Source organism: Phragmites australis, chromosome 7 (genome assembly GCF_958298935.1).
Source record: "Phragmites australis chromosome 7, lpPhrAust1.1, whole genome shotgun sequence".
In the NCBI taxonomy this organism is placed as follows: Eukaryota; Viridiplantae; Streptophyta; class Magnoliopsida; order Poales; family Poaceae; genus Phragmites; species Phragmites australis.
The window spans coordinates 37,768,187-37,794,222 of NC_084927.1; the positions used below are offsets into that span (position 1 = coordinate 37,768,187).

At 41.7% G+C, this 26,036-nt stretch overlaps 3 protein-coding genes across 4 annotated transcripts; 1 reads left to right on the plus strand and 2 right to left on the minus strand.

The window, feature by feature from the left end:
* Positions 1-2,115: 2,115 nt before the first annotated feature.
* On the minus strand, positions 2,116-4,032 carry LOC133923712 (DNA damage-repair/toleration protein DRT100-like). The gene has a single exon (XM_062368994.1). The coding sequence runs from the start codon at positions 3,765-3,767 to the stop codon at positions 2,199-2,201; it is 1,569 nt and encodes a 522-aa protein (XP_062224978.1). The 5' UTR covers positions 3,768-4,032; the 3' UTR covers positions 2,116-2,198.
* Positions 4,033-12,531: 8,499 nt separating this feature from the next.
* Positions 12,532-18,533, minus strand: LOC133925255 (probable protein arginine N-methyltransferase 6.1). Of its 2 annotated transcripts, XM_062371159.1 has the most exons (13): positions 18,198-18,532; positions 17,959-18,024; positions 17,801-17,869; positions 17,250-17,285; positions 16,590-16,655; positions 16,177-16,245; positions 16,003-16,080; positions 15,514-15,592; positions 15,307-15,401; positions 15,084-15,168; positions 13,564-13,745; positions 13,349-13,467; positions 12,532-12,711 (listed from the first exon to the last, which is right to left on the minus strand). In XM_062371159.1, exons 1-13 carry the CDS (start codon positions 18,384-18,386, stop codon positions 12,669-12,671), a joined length of 1,176 nt encoding a protein of 391 aa, XP_062227143.1. In that variant the 5' UTR covers positions 18,387-18,532; the 3' UTR covers positions 12,532-12,668. The 2 variants fall into 2 exon arrangements, with proteins under 2 accessions (XP_062227143.1, XP_062227144.1); XM_062371160.1 differs by lacking the exon at positions 16,003-16,080 and having other exon boundaries at positions 18,198-18,533.
* A 1,930-nt stretch (positions 18,534-20,463) lies between these two features.
* On the plus strand, positions 20,464-23,790 carry LOC133925256 (transcription factor SRM1-like). Its single transcript, XM_062371161.1, has 2 exons — positions 20,464-21,300; positions 23,209-23,790. Exons 1-2 carry the CDS (start codon positions 20,906-20,908, stop codon positions 23,708-23,710), a joined length of 897 nt encoding a protein of 298 aa, XP_062227145.1. The 5' UTR covers positions 20,464-20,905; the 3' UTR covers positions 23,711-23,790.
* Positions 23,791-26,036: the final 2,246 nt, after the last annotated feature.

Sequence of the window (26,036 nt, forward strand, 5' to 3'; positions counted from 1 at the left end):
TCTGTTATCTTGGAAATTATTATTCTTTTTAGTATTGAATCTGAGGATGTTGAAGTCTCCACCAATTAACAAAGGGAGGTTGCTAGTCTGACACATGTTTGACAGTTCAAGGAGGAACTGTTCTTTCTCTTCATCCTGCGCAGGCCCGTAGACAATGGTCATAGTCCATTTCTTTTTAGATTTTTTTATCAAACACAGGAGCAAGGCTATGAAATTTTCCATGGGAAAAGGACACAACATCAAATATGTCTAAGTTTACTCCACACAAATACCACCTAACCTGCTAGAAGAGGGCAGCCAGTGCCAAGCATAGGATTTTTTAGCATCTATTTTTTGAAAGAATTTATCTCCAAAGTTTTTCTTTATAGTCTCTTTCAGGCCAATGAAATTTGCCTTCTGATCTTTAATCAACTCCCTCAAGAACGTCGTCATTCCTTTTTTGAGACACCCCTACAATTTCAAAAGATTCCAATCATTTATATTTAGGATTATTAAGTGGCCTTTTCCTAAGATTCTACCCAGAGCAAATCTTGGGTGCCTCTCCTTCATAAGTGATTTCGCCATCAAGAGGTTGGCCTTTCACTTTTCTGGAATATTGGGTTGCTTTTTGGGTACTCAAGCTTTTGTTTTTTTTTTTTTCCTTCTTTTTTCATGATTCAACAATTTGGAAACCCTCTCTGTCCAAATCATCAGATTCAAAGGGATAGCTGCTCCTCGAAGGGGAGAGCCGGAGAGGGTCTTGCTCATTTTGTTCATTAACAGCTGTGGCCTTTAAAGGTTTGGATTATACCACATTGCAACGATGCAAAGAGCCAACGACTAACCTAGGTTGTAAATAGTGGTGCCTAACCCACGTAAAGCCAAAAGCCAATGACACCACAAGGCGCATATAAGTTCTTGAGATGGTATACGATAGCCCATTTATTTTGAGATGATGGTTTAGTAGTAACAACTTGCATTTAGATTTGCTATTTGGTCCTTCAATTTTCCGCTACCCCAACTTGAAATATAAATTTTGACTTGCTTACAAGAATTAACTAATTAAGGAAATAAATGAAATGACTATGTTTTACCTCAATTTTTGTCATACCTATTAGTGGTCTAAGGAGGATTCCCTATAGTGGTGGTGGAGGCTTGGAGGCATTTTGCCAATAGATGATGATTCATTTCTTATGCCATTAACGCTGTAAACTCTTAATGAGACTACCATTCTAGTCGGCTAAAGGAGGATATTTTCCGATTTGTTAATGCCCGTAGGTAGCCGAAGGGCCACAATTTAGATGATTAAAATGATGAGTCACCCATAAGATTAAAAGCTCATTTTCGTTTTACATGTGCAACATCAAAGATTAATGAACGGAAAGTAATATGGAGTGGTACACTAATCCAAATTTACTATAGAGACTCACCCTTTTCAACAATAGTATAGATCTATTTGCCAACTTAATTTGTACTTTAATTTGTGTGTGTAGTGAAAGGTTATTTGGCAATTTGCTAGCTCGCCACCCGAACGTGATAAGTGTTTGATACATCATGCTATTATACCTTCTTGCACCACACCTTCCATGTTGTGACCAGTAACATCAACTTTGAGAGGCGGCAGTTGTTTATCTGCAAATCAAAGTACATAATAATTTTTAGTCACAACATGCATATACATAGACAAATGCATTCATTCATGTATGCATGTTAGCTCGAAAAAGATACAACTATATATGTATATAGTTACTCTTATTTTTAGCACCTTTCTTGCTAGAGTCCCCCTTTCCCTGCTTACCATTCATTTCTGTAGCTACTACTAGCTAGAGATCGAAGTGCATCACATGTATGGCAATCCACTAAGATGGGAACGGTATATATACACATATGACCGTCGGACGGAAGGCAAGCTACTTTGAATTTCAAGTCTCTCTTTTTCTATTCGGCTGGTTGCCTGACTCATTTAGTTCAAGGCTTAATATTGAAAATAACCTTGATCAAGAAATGTAATTGAAAAGTTTTGAACTGTGCTTGTCTGAATTTCAAGATTCTTTTATTGTTAACAGCATATATATATATACACACACACAATTTTAAAATTTGAAATAAAAGAAGACAAAACCACATCATGTGCCTCTGAACTTTATTTCTTATCCCCCATTCTTCCTGCACATTAAATCCAATGCCACCTCCTGCACCGTGGCAACGGTGATAGTGCGTCATCCTATCTTCCTGCACCGTGGCAACGGCTTGCCGCACAGGCACAGGTTTTGCGAGTACGCGGCTGCAGGGAGCAAATTGAACGGCCTGGCCTGCGGTATCTGCCCGCACAGCTTATTGCCCCGGAAGCTCGCGTGCCGCACGCTTGCCAGCCTTGTGAAGTTGTCCGGTATCCTCCCAACAAGTGCGTTGCTCGACAGGTCGAGCCACTGCAAGCGCGCCATCCTCGCCATGGATTCAGGGATGGCGCCCCTGATTCTGTTCATGGAAATGTCCAGCCTCTCCAGGTCGCTCAGCTCCGAGACCGAGCTCGGTATCTGGCCGCCGATGGCGTTGTTTGAGATGTCCAGCCACTTCAAGCCGCCACCGGCGAAGTCTGGAAGCACGCCGGTGATCCTGTTGTTTGACAGGTCCAGGTGCTCTACTCTCTGAGGAAGAACAATCTGCGAGGTGCCCGCGCTTATGTTCTTGTTGGAAAGCTTGGCACGCACCAGTACTGATAAGCTTGTCAAGAATTCATCGATGCCGCCTGTGAGATGGTTGTGGGAGAGGTCCATTGACTCTAAAGACGGCAACCCATTTCGTGTGCCGGTGGGGAGTGAACCCGAGAGACCGTTTCTGGACAGGTTCAGGTACCATAACTTGTGCAGGTCAAGCAATGACGACGGAATGGAGCCTACAAGCATGTTATCGTCAACGGCCAAAGAATTCAGAGACTGGAGGCTGCCCATCTGGGATGGAATCTGGCCACCGAGCTTGTTGTGGCTCAGTGACAAATCTGTCAGGCTGCGCAAGGCGCAGAGCGACGCCGGTATCTCACCGGAGAAGCTGTTGTTGCTGAGGTCCAGCAAGGCCAGGTTCTTGAATTGCCCAAGAAACACAGGAATAACACCGGAGAAGAGGTTGTTGCTGAGATCAAGGTACGCCAGCCTGGACATATTCTTGTAGCTCGGCGGCACCGCGCCGGCGAGGCGGTTCCGGGCGACGTTGATCTGCTCCAGACCGGAGGCGGCCCCAAGCTCAGGCGGCAGCTGTCCCTCCAGCCGGTTGCCGGCGAGCGACAGGTACTGGAGGGAGCTCAGCTTGTTGAGGCTCCCGGGGATTCCCCCGGCGAGCATGTTGCCCTCGAGGTAGAGCTGCTTGAGGCGCGTGAGTCGTGACAAGCTCTCGGGGATGGCACCTCCGATCCTCCCCATGTCGCGGATCACCATGGCCTCCATGAACTCGAGGCCGCCGAGGGAAGAGGACAGGGTGCCCTCCATGTAGCGCGGCTGCTGTTGTGGCGGCGGCGGTGGCGCCTCCAGCTGCAGCGCCACTACCCTCCCCGTGGTGGCGTCGCAGAACACGCCCTCCCACGCGCCGCAGCAGTCGTCGCCGGCCCACGTGGCGAGGATGCCGGTGGTGTCCACGGCGATGGCTGCCTTGAAGCGAAGCAGCGAGGCGCGGTCGGCGGGAGAGCACGGCGGGGACGGCCTGTCGTCGTCGTCGTCATGGCCCTCCGCGTAGGACGACAGCAGCAGAGCGACGAGGAGAATGGCAAGAACCAAGAGCCTTGCAGAAAGCTGCATTGCTCGATAGCTCAAGTACTCTTCTGCACTGCTATGATCGATGCGCAGCACGGATCAGACGAAAAGGGGAAAAGAGGAAAGGTGGTGTGATCTTGGGAACGCGCGCGAGTATTTATAGCCTGCTCTACGGGGCCGGAGAGGAGCCTCGAATGCACTCACTCTGCTCATGTGTTGAGGCCTTCTTCCTGGGGAGCCTAGCGAACCAAGTTACTGCTGCGATGCGATGCGGCACATGAACCTTGGAGCGTTTGGGGTTTCGAATTCACCGACGTCTGCGGGATTGCAGTTCGCGTTGTACTACCTCCGTTCTTTTATACTTATCGTTTAAAACATCAATACGATCTCTAATAAAAATATTTGATTATTATTTTAACAACTACCTCTTATTAAAAAATAATAAAAATTAAATGATATCAAAGTATTTTTAATGACAAATTCATTACTATCATTTTTATATACCCAATTCTAATAATTTTGTGCATATTAATAGTTAAAGTTTCTAAAGTTATTTTAAAAAAGAACGAATATAGTAAGTGATATATGGATTGTTCTCTGCGTGCAATGCCAATTGCCAAACATAATATATGATGAGCACCATGTTCGTATTCTTAGCCTCCTCTCTGATCAAGCATGCCTTGGTGCTCACTCATGATCTCTGATCTTTGCATTCGGGATAAAACTTTCGTCCGTCAGCATTTCACTGGTGAGAAGTTCTTTTGAGTTTTTTTTTGAAAAAAGAAGGATGCAAGGTGAGATAGGTGAGAAATGCTTTTCGGAAAGGGCGTGACAGATCAAGGAGAGGATCATCTTGATACGTTGCTCTCCCTGATTTCAGTTTGTGGTACCCCGTACCCAGCTGAATGCTGATTCTCTGGCTTTTTCACCCATGCAAGTCGGAAAGAGCGCTGAAATTGTGGTCTTTGGTCGACTTTAGCAAATCAGCACAGCTGAAACATAAGATAATGATGATGAGCGCAATTGTGACGCCATGCATATTTGTGCGGAGATAAATTCCAGAGATATTTGTGCTGCGATTATGCATGGTTGTGTACTGTGCATCCTCAGCCCACTCCACTCGACAGGCCTCCATCGGACCGCAGCCTCTTTACTGTGCAATTGTGGGGAACTAGAACCGTGCGAGCCACGAATATATCTGTAGAATTTATATATACAAAGGATAGTGTTATTCTATACCTACGACGTAGAATAGTATTTTATACCTAACATATAACCCATCTTAATCGGACGCATTCAGCCCACCTGCACCATACCCGCCCATTCGGCCTAGCACACCCGCGCGCAGTAGAGCGCACCATGTGTCCCCACGTGCCCTCGCTCGCATGCGCCACATGGTGCGCCAGCCTTGCCTCGCGCGCTCGTCCAATGAGTGTTGATAGTTTTTCAATACTACTGATACCGCTGAACAAACTACTGAATATTATTAAACACTACTAAGCACCACTAACACTAATGGACTATTGAACACTACTGAGCACTCACCAGTATGCCTAGTAGTTTAGTATTCAGTAGTTCTGAGTCATAGTACTTATATTACTAAATAAATTAATGGTACTACTAGCAACTACTGATACAAACTACTGAACAATTTCATTATAACTTAGAACTGCTGAATATTAAACTACTGATACTATTAAATAATTTTCAGTAGTTATCCAGCTATTGACACAATTACTGAACAACAGAACTACTAACAACTACTGAAGAATTACCGGATGATAACTACTGGACACTACTGAAAAATTACTAAATGATAGTTATTGGATAACTACTGAACGGATGGCACATGACAAGCGACACGTGGCGAGCGCAGTGTGGGAAAGGTGCGTGGGCGCGTGATGCGCGCAACACGGGGGCACGTGGTGTATAGGGTGTGGCGTGGGTGCGCGAGTGCGGGGGCGGCTTAGGCACGCGAACACATGGCTAGGCGCAGCTGGCGCGCGATCACGTGACGTGGCGCAGCTCGATGAGCGGGTGCGTGGCACGGCTGGGTGAGCGGGCGGGCACAGCTGGACTGAGCCGGAATGCAATATAAAATAATTATTCTGTTGTAGTGTAGATAGTAATTGAGAGAGACAATAGAGTAGCAAATGAACTCTTGTATAGATTCAATAAGATGTTTATGTATATATACATAATGAAGGGGTGCCATTAGAGAGACATATCTCTCTCCAATAGACACAATGAAAGGGTCATGTCCCTTTGCTAATTGATCACATTAATTGTAATCTAATTCTAACACTCCCCTTGATCAATTATATGTAATGTAAACTTCTTTTTAGAACTCCTAAAAAAACCCTACGGGAAAAATATGAGGAGAAAATAATATGTGTCCCTGCTGATGGGCCTCCCGTGCGGCAAGATGGCGCCCACGCTTGAGTATGTGTCCCTGCTGATGGGCCTGCCTTGCGTGGGTACTATTGTTGGTGCCAGAGATATGGGCGTGGCGCGACGAGTTGTTTGGACGCTTCTCCCATTTCACAGTCAGCCGCCCACCCCCCTTCTTCCTCGCCCCCTCCCGCCCCTAACCTCCATTGATCACTATGGCTTTAGTTTCAAGATACATGAGCATTTCATAGATGTGTGGTACCACCAGAGCTCCTTTTACCGTGGCATAATTATTTTCGTTGCGCCATATAGGTATTGTCTTTTCGTCTAAAAGGACTTGGCATACTGCAACTATTTATTTATCGCAAATTCATCCTTTCGCTTGATAATTGTTTACTCTTGCCATCTTGAAACAGGTCATTATGTATTCCTAGAGGAACTACACCATACGAGTGCCACAATGGCACGAGCATTTATTGTGCAGCTGTGGCGACCGAGCTCGAATGTTGACGTCCTTTGAGGTCAAGACTTTTGGTAGGAGGCTCTTCATGTGTCTGCAGCTTGACGACGATTTCATGGTGCATCCTTCTTTTGCCCTTAATCCACACCTCCCAACTATACATTGAGTAGAGCACTTCTAACTCCGGGTTTATTGTCCTAAGCCATGTCATTTCAAAGAATGGATCAACCTTGTCAGGCCACCATATAGTGGGGGCTACATCAAAAAGGTTGAAACCTAACATAAGTATGAGATTAGGATGGAGGAAGCACAACTGCAGCAAGAGGCACGGCATGAGCTCCAACAGGAATGCCAATACAGAAAGCAAGAATGCAAGCGACATGTCGAGTAACTTCAGAGGCATAAGGAGGAACATTGTCTCCGATAGGACATTCTAAGGAGGCAGGAGACCGAGTTTCAAAGGCGTGAGGAAGAACTACAAAGGCATGAAGTAGTCCTGCGTCGGCAAGAAGAGGCTGAGCACAAAGCAGCACATCAACGAAGGGGGAGACATCCCCGATCCACCCAATATAAGCGTTTTTCTATCCGCATCAACATAATATTACTGTCAACTTTGTGTTACCCGTAGACATCCAACCGTGATAATAAAATTGATGGCTTGTACTAGAACTCCTCACATTAGTAAATATATACTCTATTTTCAGACATAGTCACTTCGGACCTAGCTTTTTCAAAAGTAGTCTTTTCAGAAGTAGCCTTTTCAAATCTAGTCTTTTCAGGAGTAAGCTTTTCAGAAGCAGCCTTCTCAAAAATAGTCTTTTTAGTTGACATAATAAATCCTTACAATGGAATTAACTACTTCCCTACGGCCCATTTCCGTGCACTTAGTTCATGCACCAGCGCGAAACTGCAGTATAAATAGATTAAGCGAAACCCCAATATAAATAGATTATCTCCTAGCCACATGTAAAGCAAACCACTAGCCTCAACATCCACAACTCCAACCAAAATGGCGTCCGATCTTTTTCCCAAGAAATACTTATCGGATACTACGCCCTATGAGGTCGAAGTGCTCATATGCTGGTGTGGAGACCTTTGTAGGGTGATAATTTCCTCCAAGTTTTCCGACACCTACGGCATGATGTTTTTCATGTGCCGCAACTACAAGTACGATTCACCCTAAGGAAGCACTAATGTTGGCTCCCGCCACTAGGTAATCACTTCTGGCTAAACTACTCTGAATACAACTGAGATTTACCATTGAATATATTGGTCTTCATTACAGTCTCCGTCACCACTATGTGACTTTCTTACAGTGGCTAGATATTGAGCAGTCGCAAGCAGATGTGTTCGTCCTTCACATTCAGAACTGCGTCGCTTGGAGACGCCTGACGAGAGTAGAGAGGCTACACGCAACCGAATTCAGGAGGAACAACAAAAGATGAGGGAGGAGCATAACTGCATGATGGCGGAGAGGGAGAGGAAGCACGGGAGGGCACGTCGAGCCCGTGAGGTAGGACTGGAAGTGGCGATGAAGGAAAAGTACCCACGTTGCACTCAGTAGACTATATGTTGTAATCATGTTGTTTACATTCGCTAAGGCATGTTAGGCTTAGACATGGTACATGTATAGGTTAGAATCATCGTGTACTATATATGTCACCGTGTATGTCGTAGATCCCATTAAAATTATCGTGTTCAACATTCAGTTTCTGTGAATTTTGGGTATCCAAAATATCTCACAAATATTGAATGTCAATGGACACATCAGACACCAAAAAATAGCGGTGCACGGATGACGCTTGTTCGGCCACAAACCAAAGTGACAACGTGGTGAAACCCTAGTTTAGCAAGATATCGCATGTTGGTATAGAGACAGTAAGTATCGCCCGTGTCACACATCCAACGGATGACATCTTACTACCACCATTTGATTGGGCGATAGCGAAGTGTTGCCCATCACCCGCTGGATGGGCAAGAGTAAGGTGTCGCCCAAACAACAGGCAACACCTTATTAGCCCCATCAATGGACAGTCATGCTGGCCTACTATGTTACTCTCGCCCATTCAACAGGCGACGGTCGCCTAGTCTTTCAAAATTTTCAAACCGACATGTAATTTTGTAATTATTAAAAATATTAAAAAAAAATGGAGAGCGAGCTCTCGTGGCAATGTGAAAACTACAGTATGGAACGTCCATGTAGTGTCAGCCATGCGTGCAATGCTACACGCAGGCTGACCCGCTCTTCGACCCTGTCACGTCGACGTCCTTCTCCGGCGTGCCGTGCGGCTTGGCCATCTGTCAGATGCTGCCAGGCTCTGGATACGGTGGCTTGGGCAGATAGGAATGCAATTTTAAGATCTTTTTGTCATTGTTCAACCCAAAACTCATTCAATTGAACTAAAGATTCACCTTCACTTAATTAACTTAAAAAAATAAACTAAATAATGACTAGAACTACCCATTGAGTACTCACTAGAAATACAAATTATATATATATTTTTTGTCATTAGGCTAACCCAAAATTAAAAAATAAACTAAAGATTCACTACCACCCAATTAAAAAAAATGAATTAAGTGGGCCATTTTCAACTGCAACAATGCAACACTAGAAGAAAAAAATGGGTAAAGCGTAATAAAGTAAGATCAGCTTCAGCCACACGCAAGACTGCGGATTCGAAGCAGCTCTACAGCTAAAATGACGATAGGTAAGCTTGCACTTGATTTCATCGGGGGAAAATAGAAAAATAGACAACATGTGCTAGCGTATTTGTGAAGATAAACAATATACGCTAGTGTATTTACGAAAATAGATAATATATCGGCGTATTTACAAATCTAACACCTGTATTCGGTGCCTCAAAATCCAAAACCCGATTTTAGTCCCTCAAAATCTGAATGCACCCTGGGCCCACTAATTTCAGCAACTCAGGTGCCGAATACAATATTGTTCACCATATTCGGCACCTCAGTTGCTGAAAGCTTTTTGTATTCGGCAAGGTGTCGAATACAGCGTGCAATGCCGTATTCAGCACCTGAGTTGCCGAAATCACGCCGGCCGAGTCACGTATTATTCGTGCTTTGGGTGCATGCGAGTTTTGCAGCCCACTGGTAGCTAGCTAAATTAGCAGCGAGGAGAGATTTTTTCACACATTTCTTTATTCACTTGATGGAAATCGATGGTGTGACTTTGTAAAGTAACATTAGGATGACACAAATTTGAATTTATCAAACAATAGTAGTTGTGAAGTGCAATTATCATATAACCCGGTACATAGGTTACATACGATAATAAACAAATGTTGGTATGTACGGTATATCTAATGACTAACATAATAAAGTGCTGCTGCTAAACCTAACTTGCCTTACAAAATAAAAATAGATTGGATTATTAGAGATACTCTCTACTGAGTGTGCCTAGAATATTTGCCCTTCCTAAGGGTATCAGGGTCCTCCACCTTAGTGCGACAGATCATTTCCCGCTTCCTTTCCCTCTCTTCTTTGCGAGCTTCAGTCGCGGCGCGCTCCTCTATTGTCTTCCTCATGTGCTCTTCCTCCTGACGCTTCAGCCACAGTTCCTCTTGCTGTTGCTCGTAGTCCTGATGTTCGTACGCTTCCCTCCTCCACCGTATGCTCATGTCGATCCATCGCTTTTGGTGCTCATTTTGCTTCATATCCAGCTATTCCATGAAGTCACGGATAGGTGGAGAAGATTAGACAAATGAAATGAGATGGGAGATTAGCAAGGCAGTGTATGAAATCATATGAAAAGTGCCACATAAGTGATATATATTGTCATACTAATGGGTACTCATACGGTCCATATTGAGGCTTGCCGGTCCTCTTCATGCATCACCTATTGACTTGATCCTTTCACGGTAGTCACTGCATCACCATGCACAAGTCGTGGTACTATGTTTACGTACACCCCTATATCAAAGTTCCCCTCCAATACCTTACGTGAGCAAAAGCTCATGCGATGTTCCTACCCATCTCAAACAATGTATGGACAACGATCGAGCTATTTAGAGCAAGCAGTTCACACCTTCTATGACAATATTATAGCCTGCTGGTTCACACGCAAAAAGCTCATAACATGTTATTTCATGCCATCTAGGTCAATAGATACATCAACCGGACTCTCTATGTGCTAGCGGTTCTGAATTATTACGAGTCTCCCTTGCAAAACAGCAGGACATTCTCCATAATAAATATGAAAAGTCATACCATATCTGCTAAATAAATATACATTTAATAAAATAACTACTTAAGTGTATGTAGGGTACACAACTAGTTATGCCCTCAATAAATAATAAGTAACAATACTCACCCTACCGATTAATCATGTTACTCTATTTAATCTAAGTGATTAAGCTATTTAATCAAATAAATATAATTACACTAATTAATAAGATTAATCAAATAACTCTAATAATACTGGTTAAATTATGTAAAAAAATCTAGTTATGACATGCATACAGTTATACCATGGGAATAATCTAATTACACCGATTAGTGAATTTCATATTTTTAACAAGGTACATAATCTAATTACACTAACTAATGAAATTCATATAATCAAACTATTCAAATAATCTAAATACTCTATTTTATCAACTTAATATAATTTAACAAATATAATTGAACGGATTAAATAATCTACTTACTCTAATTACTATTACTAATCTAAGTATTAATTACATACATAATTTAAGTACTTACTATAACTGGAGGTAACGTTCTCAAACTGTTCAACAAGCGTTGGAGCTCCTCTCCTCGCGCTGATACTGCTCCTCTCCTCGCTCCTTGCCTCGCAGTGATGCTACTCCTCTCGCTTCTAGCCTCGTGCTACTTCTTCTCTCCTCGCCTCGCTCTGCTGCTGCTCTCCTCTCTTTGTGTTGTGCTACTGCTCTCCTCGTTTTATAGCATGCGTGGACACCACACGACGCATCGAAAGCAAAAAAAAAAAAAAAAAACACCAGCACGCGAACGCACAGCACCGAAATCGAGCGACACGACATGACTGAGTGGCGACAAGACGACAGCGACTTTCTACAGCAATGCGACGGCACGCAGGCCTGACGGCTTTTGGCAGCTAAGATACTGAATACAGCACTGTTCGCCGTATTCGGCAGCCACAGAGATTTCGGTAGATAAGCTATCGAATACGATGATCAATGCCGTATTCGGCACCTCAGTTGCCGGAAAAGATGGGGCTAGTCCGTTTTCGGTTTTTGAAATTCCGAAATTTGGTTTTCGGTATTTGAGGTGCCGAATATAAGTACTAGATTTATAAATACAACAATATATTATCTATTTTGGTAAATACGTCAATATATATTGTTTATTTTTTTCATTGTTGCCGATTTCATCTAAAGACGCCTTTATCATCTATATTTTACTGTAGCAAAAAGGGGCAGCAACAGATTCACATAAGTCAATCTATTTGACAAAGACACTTAAATTTGCAGGCCTCACGATTGGATTGAAACAAGGAGATTCAAAGCAATCATGTCGATTGTTTCGTGCTCAACACCGAGCCTTGCCTATGCAGACTTTGTCAACATGACTAAAGTACAAGCCTCTCGACAAAGAAAAAGTTCAATGTCACAGCAAGGAAAGATAGGTTGTATCCTTTTAGATCGAAGAGAAAACAGCTTATATATGCCCGCTTTTTCATCCTACTCATCTTACTCGTCTCATCCCGCAGCCCAACTATTGGAACAGCGAGGCTCAAAGGTTTAATCAGAACATGCAAAATCAATTACCAATAAAGCACTTGACAATTTTTCACCCTGCAATCCAACATCCATTGAACTCGGATGCAAAATTTGCATGATCAGTACAGATACCTCATCTCGAATAAAAGGAATAAAAAGATGAAGAAATAAAGAATAAATAAAGATTCTTCATCTACTGCATGCTAGTGCTACGGTTATTGGCACATATGAGAACGGTTATTGGCACATATGAGAAGTTTGACATCAATGACCAATGAGTTCAATTCGTGGTTGTAGAAAGAGACCATCTTGCAAGTTGTAGGATCTTCCCTATAGAGGTTGGGGAATCCAGCGGCAGTAACTAGAAACACCAGCCTATCGCATGGCACAGTCTTTCAACAATGTTTGTCCTTCGGTGCTGTTGTACAAAAATAAAAGGAAGAGCGTAAGAGATAGAAACCAAGGAACCGTGCTAATCTGATTTATAAACACATAAAAGGCCGTGTGCTAAATATTCATATATTATTTGAAAACTAGTGCCGGAAAACATAATAGCAAGAATTCAAGATACAAATCATACAATGCTACACAAATGTGAATGCAAGTTTGACGGAAAGCTTCACATCCTTTATACCACAGGACAGCTTGCAAATTGTCAGATTGATGCTTCCTGTATGGAAATTCAGATCAAATCATGGCTCATTCTTAAGACAATATGGGACATACATGTCTTAATACAATGGCTGGGAGGACTCACTTGACTAATCGACTTTCGTTATATGTAATAGGAATTTTCCCATTAAATTTGCATCCAACAAATGTTCCATGGATGGTGTATGTATGACACAAGAACGCAGCATATGCCTTTGTTCATCCTTGCATTTCCAAATTACCTATATGGACCGCTAAACTGACACCACAGGCAAATTCCAAACAGTATAACAAGGTAATAATAAAGATGTTTTGAGCAGCTACATTGCTTTGGCCAACATAGTACTATAATAGAAGTAACATCTGCATAGAACTATAGATGTACGGCAGATAGAGGAACTTACGAGCACTCTAGATGGATATTCAGAAAGCGAGGGTTCTCCTCGCTCTGGGACACTGTTACAGAGCCTTCTATAACTTGATCTTGTTTCACCTCTATAGGATCAGGGAAGTACAAAATAGTCTGCAGAAGATGATCCAAGATCATATTATGCAAAAAGAGCAAGAGTGACTGAAAACTGAAGTTTTTTGTGAAGGAAAAGACCATTATCACAAATACCTGTTGCCAATGGGTTGGCTCATCCTCAGGGGCTGTGGACAGAATAACTGTGTCATCTGATCCTCGTCGCCTTTTCTTCTGAATAATATCAAGTGGATTCAAATTGGAAGGAAAATTGTGAGAAGACTCTGCAGGCCCATTGAACTCCACCTCAAACCAGAAACCAAAGCCATGAACAGGTGCTTCACATGGGCAAAAGAAAAGCTTCAGATTTTTTATGAACGAACTAAGATAAATAATTGATCCCGTGAAATTGATAGGGGAAAAGTATCCACAGGCCAAGCATTATTTTTACAATTAGAGAAAATAACCAAAAAAACAGCTGAGAACCTTAGATTGAACTATAAAAGAACGAATAAATTAATGGCCATAAAAGATTAATGGTACCATCTGAATTTTCTGTATGAATTGAATATAGTTCTTTACTTATGGTTAACAATCAGTCGCCACAACTATAAATTTAGATATTCTGCATTCACAACCACGGGCTTGTAAGAATGCCACATCAATAAATGCAAAAGTACTAGCTATCTCCTAAATTTTGATATTAAACATTATATGAAGGGGCACCAAAGAAATTATTGACACACTGACATGGAAATTAATTTATTTGACCTTAATAAGGCCTGGCAGATTATAGAAAAATACTGATGAGAAAGGAGCCCAGCGTGCCAACAACAATGAAGAGAGAGAAACAGAAATTAGGCTGCACATGGAGTTGATAACATGAGGAAATATACTGCCAGTGCCAGGCGATGACACCCAATGTAGTATAACTAAGGAAGAAACAGCAATTGTTCTAGTTGTTAGCTCAATTGATGCAAAATGTCACTGCCAAAACGGAGGAAACTGAGAGTTGGACAACATGGGGAATATACTGACTGGTCATGATCACTTACCGCAGTATGATTAACAAGTAATCAGTGCTAATTGCCAATGTGAAGGAAACTAATGTTACTACACAATTGATGAATCCCTATGGTTTAACTTGTATGCTGAATTCACAAGAAAACAGTTTACACAGAAATATCTAAAAGCATGTTACGAAGAGATCTGAAAAAAGAGCTGTTCAAAACTCCCTATACATATGGACATGATAGTCACAAAAAAAAATCATAAGAGAAATAAGAGCATCAAACACATCAAAGCGATAATGGATCATTGCCATGGCTACAAACAATACATCTTGCACGAAACTAAAACCACCTGTAACTCTTTTATGGCCTTTGTCAAATTGGTCAGTATTACTATTAATCCCATGGTTCAAAGGAGTCCACATGATTAGGAAATAAAGTAGGTGCCTCTATTTACAATTTTGCGTATCAAATTAATATTTAGCTCTATAGTTGACATACTTTTGGAATTGAAATCATTCAGCGTCAGATAACATATCAGAGTCCTTCCATCAACTACAACGGCGTCAAAGTAAAAGATAGTATCGTATTACAACAAAAGGAACTAAAATAGCAAATTCAGCACACAGGAAGAAGACTATATATGGCTGAAGGCACACCACTCACCTAACATCATTGATGACACTTTATATTTCGCGGTGATAGATTTGAATTCCTCAGTTGTGAAAGTGTAGCAATTGATGTGCTTGACCTGTCCACAATGTGCACCACAGGACACCAAAAATGTCAGAAATGCAATTATAATTCAATCACAAATAAGCCTCAAAAGGGTAAATATGATAATTTATTAGGCACATATGTGATCCACAGAAGCTTCTCCAACGCTCACCACAGACGGCCAACTTAAAACATTCTCTCCGCCAATTGTTTCAATGGAGGGTTCCTCAGATGTTAATTTTTTGGCAAGTGGCACAAGAGCAGACACTGCATCAACAAAGCTCAAAATCAAACTATAGCATGCAGAAGCCACCATCCAAGATCTGATGGCAACTACCATGTATATTGAAACTCTAAAAAGGAAATGACAGTAACTTACTGTTTATGCCATAGACATCACACCAGAAATCAACACTGCCTTCATATCTCTCAGGATTTGTTATGGGAGCAATGAAGAGCTATGGAAAAGAATCATGCATTATGCATAAGCATTCAGCTTTGGGCAATGATACACCATAACATCATTAGTGTTTCATTGTGAAAGATGATAAATCAACATCATTAGTGTTTCATTGTGAAAGATGATAAATCAAGGCACAGTTTGTGCAGGAAATAATATTTCTGGCCTCATATGATAGCCCCTTTAAACATTAAACATTAAATATTTGGAGTCGCCAGAGATATTGCTTCTGCCTATTTAAACTAAAAACTTATTAAATGGCTTAAGCAAAGTAGCAAACAGGCAAGGTACATATTGCAAAAGTAGTGAACTGTTTTTGTGCCTACATGTTTGTGATATTGTGTGTGAGAGGGCACGTGTGTACAAGTGCTCATTCATGATGAATTAAATCCCATGTGCTAATTATACCGTAGCATGAGAAGGAAGAATAAGACCCCCAGGTTTAAGCCATTTATCTCTTGCAAATAGGACACTTGGCAGCATACTCTACAGAGAAAATCAGAAGAATTTAGAACTAACAAAAGTAAGAGCACATCAACATGCATTACAAACGATCCACAAGAACTACATTGAAAAAGGTACCTCATACAGAAGCATATAACCCATCCATTCTGATATTATTACATCAACCTTCTCCTCAACAGCAACATCCTGCAATGGCAATTCAACAGTAAAGAAAAATTAGTGTTGATCAAAAGGCAAGAATGTAAGGAATAAAAATGCAAATGCATTCAATAATGATATTAGAGAAGCAGAGATTAAGTCAAACCAAAATTCAAAAGGAAACATAAATTTATGCCCTGATCATGCTAAAATTGTGCTTGCTCTAATAAACCAAGTAGCTGTAAAACAAATTAAATGCAGATAACCCTTCCATAGAGAAGAAAAGTATCAAACTTGCTCAAAAACGAAAAAACAATAATGCCAAGTTGCCAACACAACTAAAGGAATCTAATAAGCAATAACTAAGAAGAAACATGAAATCAGAATCTCACCTCAACGCGTCCATGAATGACCACAACCTTATCAGTTAGATTGTTTGCTTTTACAATTTCACAAGCCTGCATGAAAAGGAAGAGTTTATAGCACAACCACCCTACTGTTGGGGCATTTTGGACATATTACAACTGAAAACCAAGTAGTTACAACCTTCAGATGTAATAACTAATAAATCTAGAAAAAAAATATCCGCTATAAGAAAAAATCCATAAACAAATTTTTTTTCTAGAAAACAAACTCCCAAAGGTGTTATCCTATATATGCAATGATAAAGATGTCTTGCACCATGTTTTCATATTCCTACTTGCACCTGATGGTAGGGACTGGTAAATTGTATTCATGCTGGCAGATGGAAAGCAAAGTTCAAAGTCTAACTGTATCATGAACACTTGAGGACCTCTTCTCAAATTTAACCACAAGCTACTGCCCATTATATCATCTTTCATCATGGGAACACGTTGCATTGAGTACGTCACTTTGCAAACATGAACTTTTTAACTGAAACTAGGTTCATAATTGTATAGCTCGCCTAATTTGACTTCTCGATTTTAAAATGGTTCAAACATAAATTTAGATATGTCACAGAAAAACAACAAACAAAAGAAAGAAAGCATACGGGTTGATATTAGAGCATGTCTTCGGAAGTAACATGTTACCTGGGTAGCGATTTCACTAGCTTCTACAGCATACACCTGAAAGAGGTGCAAAGAGGCAGATACAAAAATAAATCGTTGTCAGAAGGAAGAACAAACAGATTTGTGAAAACAGATCATTAGCACATGCAATTCCATTCAAATGCAATTCTGGCAAAACCCAAGTCTTGCCAGTTTTTTAGTTATCCCAGATTTCTGTCACTATCATAAGTCGAATAGAAATATAGAACGGATAGATTTAAACTGGGTTTGCTTTTCTGTACACAAACAAAATCAAGTCTTAAAATTCCATTCCAGCATTTAATGAGGGCAGACAATTCATTTAAGTTGCTAATTGGCATGCAGAACCGTGTAATTCCAAAATTACATCTGGATCAAAGCACAGGGTATAATGATATTCACTAGAGCAGAATCCCAGTCGGATGGAAAGTGCAATGTGGAATTAGTTATATGCGATCTAAAGGGCCAGAACTAACAAAGCAGAATACCAAAAATGCTCCAACGCAAACACAATACTTGGCCAGATGTTTCAACAGAATGATCACATATCTTACTCGTTTTGCACCAGCACGAGCACAGAACACTGAGAGTATTCCAGTCCCACACCCCACATCCATCACAACCTGCACAATTTTGGAGCCATAATTGAAATTTAGACCTCCGTCATGTCCAAACACTAAACCAACCCCCAACTCAGGGTGAGCAGTTTTACCTTCCCCTCGATGAACTTCTGATGGTGCATGATCGCTGTGCGGTAAGCATCAGTCCTGACGCGGTCCTGCCAAAACGAAACGTAACACACGTTGTTTCGCCAAGTTACTAATCCAATTCGAAACACGGCACCCGATGCGATTCGGCGAGCAACTTAGGGTTTAAGGGTTTAAAGGTCTGCACGAGCAAGCGATTCAATCGGGTGCGGGTGAGAATTTGGGCGTCGGCGTGCTGGCTTACCTTGATCATAGCCTCGTGGATGCCGATGTGGGAGTAGGACTGGAAGTAGATGCGGTCGTGCTCCGCCAGCGGAAACGCCGCCCCCGCCCCCGCCCCCGCCCCCGCGGCCAGGGACTGCCCGGCGGCGGAAGAGAGGCGCGGTCGGCGGCCCGCGAGGGGGGAGTGGCCGTTGAGGTGCGACGGCAGCATGGTGAGCGAAGGAGAGGAGAGGCGAGGCGAGAGAGATTGGAATGGAGATTTCTGAGCGGAATGTGATCTCCTTTCCCCACAACTCGTTCGGCTCGCTGCGTCGAATTTGATTTGCTTTGCTTTGCTTTACCTTGCCCGGGTGGTTTTTGATTCACCGGCGATGATTTTTGCTTGAAGACGATGGCAATAAATAAATTGCTTTGTGATTTTTAGCACAAATATATATATATATATATATATATATATATATATATATTTAACTATATATTTTTTTATTCTTAACTTGAGGAGTTATTGAGAAAAAGAAACCAAAATATCTTATTGTGCCTCTTTAACTATATATAAGTGTCTTCTAGCTATAACTAACAATGAAATGGCTAGAGCTGGTTAATCAGTTGAAACTATAACGATTTCTTATAATATAATTATTATGCATCTTCGATTGACACTCTAACAATTAATATTATGTGCTCGTATTTGAGATAATAAATAGTGCATGTCTACTGCTCGGTACTAGTGGTTGATCTAAAGATTTAGATTGACAAATATCATAATTTGCACATATATGTGGACCACTGAGATATCTCAAAACACCAACAAATACTTGCAAAGCTAGGGCAAGCGATGTAAGCATATCCATGGCTGGCTATTTGAGTTGCTGTTTGTGTCGTACGTGTTATTATTAATATATTAAAATATATTTTTTTAATAAAAATACATAATAAAAATGGTATGACTTTGGAGCGGTCAGTCTCCCTCTCATGTTTCTTCTTAAGAGAGGGGCTAGCAAATAGTATTGTTATATTAATACTAAGATATTTTTAAGAAGGGGCATCGAGCGGCACTAGCGTCTTTATCAAAGGCTCAAATAAGAATACATGTCTATAAGAGCTGCATGTAACAGAGAAGATAATAATAATCAAGTTATGGTTGAGCAAAGCTTGCCGCACCAAAAGATGGTAACAATGCGAACCGAAAATGCAACGACAACATACAAGGAAGAGAGCTAGAGATGAGAGAGGTGAGAGAGGCAATCGATCGTTGTAATCTCTAATAGAGAATTGTATCATGATCATATCAATGGAGATATAGAGGATTTTATAAACTCGTCACTAGTTTACCGATAGATACAAAGAAAAGATAATAGTAGGTGAATTAAACATAAATAAAAGGTGTGGCACTAGAAGATACGAAGATCATGAACCGTGAGTGTAAGAGCGACTATCTAGAGGGGAGGCAAAGATGAGGCAGATACACCGGTGGAGATTGCAAACCTATCCTAGTCCTATCAATAAAATTTAGGTGATTTTATAAATCCATGATTAGTTGGGCGATGAACGGATGGAGAACAGTTAACTGATCGGCACCAATTATTATTATCTTATGATTGTTGCGTAACATGGCTGGCTATTTAGGTTGCTATCATAGTCTCTACAACGTTATTTTGTGTCGTACGTGTTATCATTAATATATTGAAATATATTTTTCTAAATAAAAATAGTATGTCTTTGGAGCGATCAATCTCGCCCTCGTGTTTCTTCTATAAGAGAGGGGCTGATAAATAGTGTTGTTATATTAATACCAAAATATTTTTAAGAGGAGCATCGAACGGCACTAGCGTCTCGATCCAAGGGCTCAAATAAGAATACTTGACTTTAAAAGTTGCATATGATAGAGAAGATAATAACAATCAAGTTATAATTGAGCAAAGCTTGCAGCACCAAGAGATAGTAAGGATGCGATTTGAAAGTACAATGACAACCTACAACAAAAAGAACTAGAGATGAGAGAGGCAATGGATCGTTGCAACCTCCGGTAGAGAATTGTATCATGATCATATCAATAAAAATATTGAGGATTTTATGAACTTGTCACTAGTTTATGATAAATACGAAGAAAAGACAATAGCAGATGAATTAAGCCTAGATAAAATATGCGGCACCAGAAAATACGAAGAGCATACACTATGAGTGTTAGAACGACTATCTAAAGAGGAGCCGGAGATAAGACAGGCACACCGATGGAGATTGTAAGCCTGTTCTAGTCCTATTAATAAAATTTAGACGATTTTATAAATCCATGATTAGTCAGGCGACGAAGGGATGGAGACCAGTTAACCGGCCGGCGCCAATCATCCAACTCCAGCGCTGACACGGCCGGCGCCAGCGGCCGACACGCTGCCGTGCCATGCCCATGCTCCTCCTCCCACACAGAAGCTAGGCCCCGTCTCTCTCGCAGCCGCAGTCGCAGCCGCGCGGTGAAACCAAAATATCCCCGCGGTAAGGTGACACGTCTTCCGGCCAGTAGATCTCCTCCTCCTCCGCTTCCACCTCCGCCTCCTCCCCTCCCCTTCTCGAAGCCCCCAATTTGTTCCCTTTCCAAAACCAGATTGCTGCTCCTCTTATCTCGCCGCGCCGCCACTCCATTTCGTTCCCCAAAACCTCGAAACCCTACTCGCGGATTCCGCGGGGTTCCTTAGGGTTTACTCCTCGGGCTCTGCTCTGCTCCGCTCGGCAGCCATGGCCGTGGAGGAGGCGAGCAACAGCGGCGGCGAGGAGGGGTCCGGGGCGTGGACCCGCGAGCAGGAGAAGGCGTTCGAGAACGCGGTGGCGACGGTGGGGGAGGAGGACGAGGAGGGTGACACAAGGTGGGAGAAGATAGCGGAGGCCGTCGAGGGGAAGACGGCGGAGGAGGTCAGGCGGCACTACGAGCTGCTGGTGGAGGACGTCGACGGCATCGAGGCGGGGCGCGTGCCGCTCCCCACGTATGCTGCTGACGGCGGCACCGAGGAAGGGGGCGGCGGGGGTGGGAAGAAAGGGAGCGGGGGAGGAGGGGGCCACGGGGAGAAGGGGTCGGCCAAGTCGGCCGAGCAGGAGCGCAGGAAGGGGATCGCCTGGACCGAGGACGAGCACAGGTTCACTTCAGCTTTGTTTCTCTTGCCTAAAATTGCAGTAGATGGTTATCTGGTAGCTGGATTGCCTGGGTTGGAATGTTCAACGTTACTGTTTTATAAGGCATTATGTTAATTAATCTGCATAGTTGTCATAGAATCTGGACGGTAATTGTTTAGGTAGTTTACCTGCTGCTCTTGGAGGCAAAACTGGGCGCGAGTACTGCCTACTAGGTGGGTCGGTGTGCACCTTTGCTTATATTGGGGAATTAGCCCGTTTCCTCCTGCATGAACTTTTATTGGCTGGGCTGAGGATGAGCACAGGTAGGATCCCAATTTCATTTCAGTGGGCAAATTGCATGTTCCAGGAGCTAGGATGCTACTGTTTTATCTGGGATTATGTTCATTATTTTGTGTCCTTGTCGTATTCTGTCGGAGATTTTGGAAATTTGTTGCTTAGTTTGCTGCTGCTGCTGCTCACGGGTAAGCTGAGTGCACGGAGGAGTGTCAATTTGTGCGTTTTGGCGGACTAGGAATGTTCTGCAAGATTCTTTTCAGCTGCCATTCACCTATTGGTGGATTAGATAAAATGCTGCATGCTTTGTTAGTTTGGCTAACACATGCTATTATTCTACTCCATTGATTTATGAATCGTCAACATCTTTCTAACAGTCACTGATATGCTATGTGATGTCATGGTGGAATGAGTGTACTATGTTGGAACATCCTCAATCTGTACTGGATTTAACCATATATGTGAGGGATAATCATTAATGGAACTACAGATTGTTTAATTTGCTTCCACTATCTGCATGAAAACCTTTCTTCAGAGTTCAGAACAATGGTAAATGTAATACAAAAGTATCATTGTTTTCAGAAATATGTTTTGGATGCATTTTTCCATGTTCTATGTTGTGCCCTCTGTTTGTCATGGACTTGTTCGAGTAGACCGTTTTCTTTTCGGGCAGGCTGCCCTTCTTGAATTGCTAAAATAGACCTTGATAAACTAATTGCCCATGCTATAATTTGTAGCCAGTAAAAGGAAAACTCAGCTACCATGTAGCTCTTATTTTCCCCTTATTCGTACTTTAGTTGCATAATTAGCATTTCACAAATCGAATCTCCAGCACCCTGTAATTAGGTGCTTCTATTATATATGTAGTTTCATGCTTATTGGTGTATTCTCTTTTCTTTTTCCTGTTTTCATTTGTTGTACTTAGCATCTTTTGATATTTTGTATGTGGCACCTATGGGTCAATTCTTTATTCAGTGTTAAATTGCCAAGCCTGAAGAAGTTATCATATGTTCGAGTGTGCATGTAGGTGCTATATATGTATCGTTTACAAGTACTCCTATTGATATCTACGACCTCTTGTTGGCATGCTAAACTATATTGTGTACAGTATTTCCGGTAGGTGATTAATTCACAATGTGCCGTGTGAGTGATAAAGAAAAAATTCTTGTGAACTTCCATTACAGAAATAGAGAGGTAAGGATGGGTTCCATGTGATTTAATGTTTGAATGACTAAAATGGTGGCCATGCAATTAACTTGCTTACCAATGTCAGAAAGTGAAATGATGAAGCAGAAGCAGTTGGATGCAAGTAGTAGTAATAGTAGTTAGAAATGCGTTGAGCATGCACCTAATTCACAAGTATGTATATATGCATACAGTTTAAAGAGGTTTTCTAATCATTGCGTTGTGCTTGCTGTGAAGTAATAGATGACACATTCAGCTTTCTTTTTCCTCTTCTGGATGTTCTCGATCTAAGAATAGTAACTTCCATGCAAGAATTCAATCCTTTATTTTAATTATTGCTCCTTTCTTCTGGAGCTAAAATATCCAAGGAGCTTATTCCCAAAAGCTTCCTTCATCCAGGTTTTACTTTACCTGCTACTGATGTGCTCTTTTGCTTGATTCTGATCTTACAGATTGTTCCTTCTTGGACTTGAAAAGTATGGCAAAGGTGACTGGCGTAGCATCTCACGGAACTTTGTGATCTCAAGGACACCGACTCAAGTAGCTAGTCATGCACAGAAGTATTTTATCCGTTTGAACTCAATGAACAGAGAGAGGCGACGGTCAAGTATACATGACATCACCAGTGTGAACAACGGAGATACATCAGCTGCTCAGGGGCCAATCACTGGTCAAACAAATGGGCAGGCTGCAAATCCTGGGAAGTCCTCTAAGCAATCTCCACAGCCAGCAAATACTCCTCCAGGTGTCGATGCTTATGGTACCACAATCGGACAGCCAGTTGGTGGCCCCCTTGTCTCAGCGGTTGGGACTCCCGTTACGCTTCCTGTTCCTGTTCCACCTCATATGGCCTATGGCATGCACGCCCCGGTTCCAGGAGCTGTAGTACCTGGTGCCCCAGTAAACATCGCTCCAATGCCCTATCCGATGCCACCTCCATCATCTCATGGGTGAGGGACATTTTGAGTGCTGCATGGCTTCTAAACAAACCCACAATCACCCTATGTTGCTTTTAGTGGATGCTCTATCATGTCTCAATAAAGCAATATCAATAAACTATTGTACATTACAAACTGTTATTACATGTAGCATTTTGAGGACATTGCAGATAATGTACTTGTGTTGCGTGCAAAACATTCCATGTACACCTGCTGCAAGTGTTTCAGGATGGGTGCTGTCATGCTATGTGTCTCGGTCTGGCAGCCTTCAGGTTAGATGGTGTGGTTCAGTCTGTATCTGTGGTCTGTAATTGTATACCTGCTGCAACAAGAGTAAGAAACATTGCCCTGTTTCTCATGTCCATTTTGCCGATCTGGTTGCCTAGTTAACTACTGGCATTCAATGTATAATGAGGGATTTTCCACAAACCTAAAGAGATACACTGCAGCCTATCAGTTTAGCTGCGATGTTTCTGGTTCAGTGACTGCTCATTCTTCATTTCTGTGAGGAATTGCACATATCACTGTTAGTCTGTACTGTCGATCTGTTGTATGGTGTGATTTTTAACGTGTCTTTCTTGGCACCAGACACGTGTTCCAGACTAGGAAGAAAGAGATTAGCACGAGCACCATCTCTCTTTATACTTTTTTTTCACTACCTAGCTCATCGTTCTCGTTACGTTCAGTGCGATTGTTCCACCTGTACGCGGTCTGCAACTCTGCAAGATGGGCTGTGTCTAGTTCCATCGATCTGGCTCTTAAGTTTCTTTTAGGTGCACTGAAGTTATTATTAAGGAAAAAACTATTGTTAAGTGTTGCTTATGAGATTACGCAGGAGCACGAGAACGTGACAGCAAAACTTGGAAACAATATCGTTTCAGACCCTGGAGTCATCTCCAGCCAGCATAATTTTGGGGGTGTTTCTATTCAGAAACAGAAGAATTCTTGTCAAATAAGTAGTTTGGTTTTCTGATTCATACAAGAAATCAAGAGAAATATTTCTCTCTTTTTAATAGCACTAGAGTCATTCAAAATCATACTTCTCACTATAATCATCTCCTCTAGTATACAATTTTTAAAAATCTGAATCTGCAGAACTAGCAAAACGATTGTACAAATTTATTCTGATTCATCATGAAAACGTTTTCCGGGAGAAAACCGAATTCGAAACTTTTTTAGAAAAATCTGGAGTCATGACAATCGAGACATTAACCTGGTGAAAGAACCTGCCGTTCTCATCCTTATCACACCTTTTGTGCCAAAAATTCCATTCAGCCATGTGAAACCAACCCTGCAAACTGATACGGTGAGCATTAAGCACTGGCCCGTTGGACTCGTGAGCGCCGCACCAGCCAGCAGCCCCGCGCCCTGTCATGTGAAACAGCGCTAGCTATAGCCGAAAAAACCGGGTCCCCAAGAAAACCGCCGTACTGGACACAGGCAGGCAGTCAACCTTCTTCAGTTGCACTTGGAGACGCTCCAGATTCGTTCGGGGCCTTGGATTTTATTTATTTATGTATTTTTAAATTGGGCCTGGAATTTTGGATCCACAGGTTGCTGTCCAACCAAGCCCTTAAAATTAGATTAGATGTCCTAACTTTTCTTGTAATTCTTTTTTTCCCCAAAAGTTCAACCCAACTTTTTACAGTCACTTTATGGGGTTTTATGTGATTTTACTTCACACCCATAGCAATGATCTAGTTGCATTAAGGTTGTTAAAAATGTATGATCCTACCAACGCTAATACAACTCAAATTTTATCACATCATAGATGTATCGAGTAGGCTCGTGATAGTATCGCGATGGTAGTCACAGAGTTAAAATAATAATAAAGTCGTAATAGAATCATAAACATTCTCATATTGCAAAAGATTTTACCGTTTCCTTGTGTCATATCCCTCAACCCAAGTTCTATGGTATATGCAAGGTAGTAACTATTTTAGATCAAAATTTTGATTATGTTCAAGAATAAGATAGATCATATTTATGATTCGATCCGACCAGAGCCCCACTAATCTGATTCAGGATCACAATATTAACAATGCATCTACATTATATCGCAACATGTGTATGTAACTACTTTAGCTTTCCATGATAATCGGTGTGGGAAGCAAAAGTCCGTTACTCGAGCATTCAATCAATCATTGCCTCACTATAAGAAAAAATAAAAAACAAGTATAGATGCGCACGAGTACATTCGTACGATAGACCTTATTTTTCTTGTCGCAAAAGTCCCGTAGATTTTGCAAAGAAACAGAAACAACTCGAATTGTTCTTAAACATTCTTCCATGCCATTATAGTTGTTTTATGGTCAAAATTATATATTGATAAAAAAATAATA

Bases quoted from the DNA above. Each gene is read 5' to 3' on its own strand.
- LOC133925255 (XM_062371159.1), bottom strand. From the start codon at position 18,386: ATGCTGCCGTCGCACCTCAACGGCCACTCCCCCCTCGCGGGCCGCCGA. The intron at 17,286-17,800 runs GTAAGATATGTG...CACCTCTTTCAG, and splicing joins CTCGTGCTGGTGCAAAACGA to GTGTATGCTGTAGAAGCTAG. The intron at 16,081-16,176 runs GTACCTTTTTCA...TTTTCTCTGTAG, and splicing joins GTTATATGCTTCTGTATGAG to AGTATGCTGCCAAGTGTCCT.
- LOC133923712 (XM_062368994.1), bottom strand. From the start codon at position 3,767: ATGCAGCTTTCTGCAAGGCTCTTGGTTCTTGCCATTCTCCTCGTCGCT.
- LOC133925256 (XM_062371161.1), top strand. From the start codon at position 20,906: ATGGCCGTGGAGGAGGCGAGCAACAGCGGCGGCGAGGAGGGGTCCGGG. The intron at 21,301-23,208 runs GTTCACTTCAGC...CTGATCTTACAG, and splicing joins TGGACCGAGGACGAGCACAG to ATTGTTCCTTCTTGGACTTG.